Source organism: Aphanomyces invadans (genome assembly GCF_000520115.1).
Source record: "Aphanomyces invadans strain NJM9701 unplaced genomic scaffold supercont1.38, whole genome shotgun sequence".
In the NCBI taxonomy this organism is placed as follows: Eukaryota; Oomycota; class Saprolegniomycetes; order Saprolegniales; family Verrucalvaceae; genus Aphanomyces; species Aphanomyces invadans.
In genome coordinates, this window is record NW_008580183.1 from 163,740 (window position 1) to 167,266 (window position 3,527).

Here is a 3,527-nt window from a genome sequence, read left to right on the forward strand (position 1 = left end):
CCTTGGAGGCCAAGGTAGACCCGTCGAAATGAAATTTATTGACGACTTGGTACATTTCATGCGAACTGTACGTGATGAGGGCCACCACCTCACCACGGCCCACATGGTCACGTGGATAAAGACCCACCAGCCAGCTTGGGTCGACCAGTATTTAGGCGAGAAGGCGTCAGCAGGCACTGACTACGCTGGACTCCTCGGCTTGTGCCAACGCTTTGCTCACCGTCATGGATTTGCTCAGCGAATTCCTTGCTTCTCCAAATTGAAGCAAGCCGAGCTGTCTGAGAAAAAGGAAATATTGCCTCACCGTTTTGGTCCAAGCTCAGCAACGTCCCATTGCGCGACATCATAAATGCCGACGAGACGGCAGTGTATTATGACATGCCACCACGCCGTATTTGGTGTGAGATTGGCGTCGACACTAAAAGTGACTCCTCGGAAAAGCATTCCGACCGTACGACGGCGGTGTTGGCCGTATGTGCCGATGGTTTGTGATCAAAATTGTAAAGTTGATATAATTAGTTATGTAGGAACGACACTGCCGATCCTCTCTATTGTACTTGGGGTGGTCGGTGGCCAAATTGAAACCGACGAGTTGTCTACCTACCCAACGGGTCGCGTCTACGCCGTTCAAGAAACGGAGTGGATGGATGAAGACGTGTGACTCTTCTACCTGAGGGAGCTCCTTAAATTTGAGCTTGTCGGCCCATCGAGGCTGCTGGTGGATAACTTGTTTGCACATGTGTCTGTCCCAGCACGACAGGTCGTAGAAGACGAATTGTACTCGTTTCTGGAGCCCCTGCCAGCGAACACAACGAGTGTTTGTCAGCCACTTGATGTCGGCGTGATTGGCCCTCTAAAGGCAAAGATGCGTGCCCTATGGCTGCGTGAAGTGCCCGTGATTTCTGCTGCGGAAAAGCGAATGAAAATGATCGAACGTACCATCACAACGTGGGAATCAATAAACGAAGAAACGATCAGGAAGGTGTTCATGAAGCCTTGCCCACCGTGGCGTCCGAACGTAACCAGCCATGAGCTCAGCTAGTGTGAAACATACGTTGCAAATGTATCGATTGTCTTATTCAATACTGCCGTCCTTGCATCGGATGGAGGAGTGCAATCAGTGAGTGACGACGTGGCAGGAATATGGGACGGAACGGACGAGGACAAATGGACCGTTGGCGTCGAGTCAGGGAAATCAATGCCGCGACACATGGACTCGGCTCGAGCGAGCAACAGATCATACAGTGTGGACAAGCCGTTGTCACTGTTCAGTCAGCGTAGTCGTCACCATGCTGCGTGGAAGGCCCATGTGTTCTATGTGATCGAACAGTTGGTGTTGTAGGACAGGGCGGACGGCATCAGGCAAGAGGTCCAGGCTTAGCTGCCGGTAGAGGAGCAAGTGTTGAAAACGAGCGGTGTGAAATTGGTGTGTCCATGTATGGTTGCGAGCGTCGTGGAGTTGAAGCATCTACAATGGCCACACGTCGGCGGGCTGGCCCCAGTGCGTTTTTCGGTGGATGATCTCTGGTGCCATGTAACACGAGGTCCCGCAAGACGTCGAGAATGGCTTGGAAGTGGTCTGAACGCAATGGACCTCGCCGTCGCGATGTTGTCGCCAGTTACCATGCGCACGACAATGCCTGCTTCGTTGCACTGGCGGATCAATTCGGGAACTTCTTCGCTCACGGAGTCTTCAATCCCGACGATGCAGATATACGTGAGGTCCCTTTCGACATCTTCATCGGGCCACGTCTTGACTGCATCGGGCGATGCGTCCACGTCTCGAAACGCCAGGCACAGCGTGCGATACGCCTGCGACGTGTACTTGTCGATGATGTTGGCGTTGATGGCGTTGCGCTCGGCGGCGGAGAACGCGGCCGGGATCCGTCCAAGTGGAGCTGCGACGTGCACAGCTCCAACTCAATCTCACTCGCACCCTTGGTGAAGATGCGGCATCTCGTCACGGACAGCGGCACGACCACCGACATGCGCTTCTTGGCGCTGCTGAACTTGAGCATGTGGCAGATGGACGCCGCCTTGTGCACGTGGTTCTTCGAAGGGTCACTTTGCCACGCCTGCAACGCATTGTGTGAGGCGAACGATGGCGGCGCTTGCGCGTACCAATTCGTGTCGTCCAGGGTATATGTGACTTTATGGATGCCGATCAGCGGCTGGACAAGAGGTTATTTTGAATATATTTTGTCCTGCTTGGGCGAATCAAAATAGCTACACAAGTACCAGGCACTCTTTTACAACTTCAAGTGTAAAAGTATTTCTAAATCTACAACAACCCTCTTCATACACATTTCCATATAACCTGGAGTACCACTCTGTCGAGCTTTTATCAATTTGACTGTATTTTGAAGTTTGTGTGTCGAGAGCGCCCCGATTCCAGTCCAACCTCGCTGAGTTCGGTTACTGAATGCTAGATCAGCCACACGGGAGGACTTGGTAGGATAATTTTCCGGATATTGGCCGTCGTCCCGGAGTCCTGGTGTCTTGGCAAGTTGGTGCTGTATTGAGGGGAACAAAGTAAGCTGACTAGGAAGGTAATGAGAAGTAGCTCCGTTCGTGGCGACGATGACAGGTCGCGGTCGAGGGAGCGTGGTTTTATATCTCGACACCATACGCGCCGAAGCCGTGGAACGTTCCAGTCGGTGCCTGCGCCATTCCGATCCCCGCGGCAACGACAGCCACAGCCGATCAACGTGAACATGCCCTGGAGGGGGACTTTGGCTACGCTCAGGCGGCAGAAGTGGCAGCTGGAGGCTGGTCGCTAGACTCCGGTCAAGTGACTTCTCGGCAGGTTAGGACAACAATTTTCCTGGCGCAGCGACTAGACAAGAGCTGCCACGAATCATTGGCTCGACAGCGGGTCAACAGCCGTCGCAGAATAACGTCGACATGGGGCGAAGACATCCCGATTGTTTTTCATACGCCGGTGATTCCCAAGCTCCGAGCTTTAGCCGCTCGGCCAAGCAAGAGCGCCGCGTTTTTATTCGTGCATACCAGAAGTATGTGGGCCAAATCAATGCGGTATAGACTTCCGGAGCTAAGCATTTTCGTGATGCACGTGTCCGCATGTGTGGATCACCTCACAAGGCGGTGTTGCGGGATTTCAACCGGCCGTACGACGAAATCACGGAGTTCGAGTGAATCGCGTGTTTAGTATGGCGTTCGAAGAAGAGTCGCAAGACCACGTTCTCCTCAAGAGACGCCTGGAGGCGACCATTCGTTTCGAAACCAAGATTCTGAGCGCCGATTCTCGGGTTGGAAAGATGCTCGACGAGTTCATAAAGGTCCTGAAATGCGACATCCAGGAATGGATCCTCAAGGACGAAGCTAAAGTTGTCGTGGACCTATGGCCAAGGCGGTCCGACTTTTGATGCTCCAGTCGGCCGTAAATATGCAAATGTGGTTGCAAGTCAACAAGTCGTTGCGCTCCGACCTGTACCGCTTCGTCAACTGGTTGCAGACGTTCGCAACAGGTTACCTATGCGGCGGCGTAGAAGATGAGAAAGAGCTTG

At 53.2% G+C, this 3,527-nt stretch overlaps 1 protein-coding gene across 1 annotated transcript; it reads right to left on the minus strand.

Annotated features, from left to right (window-relative positions):
• Positions 1-1,468: 1,468 nt before the first annotated feature.
• Positions 1,469-2,018, minus strand: H310_12316 (hypothetical protein; the record flags this gene model as incomplete). Its single annotated transcript, XM_008879327.1, has 3 exons — positions 1,469-1,579; positions 1,624-1,898; positions 1,937-2,018. The coding sequence occupies 3 exons, from the start codon at positions 2,016-2,018 to the stop codon at positions 1,469-1,471; spliced, it is 468 nt and encodes a 155-aa protein (XP_008877549.1).
• Between the last annotated feature and the right edge of the window lie 1,509 nt (positions 2,019-3,527).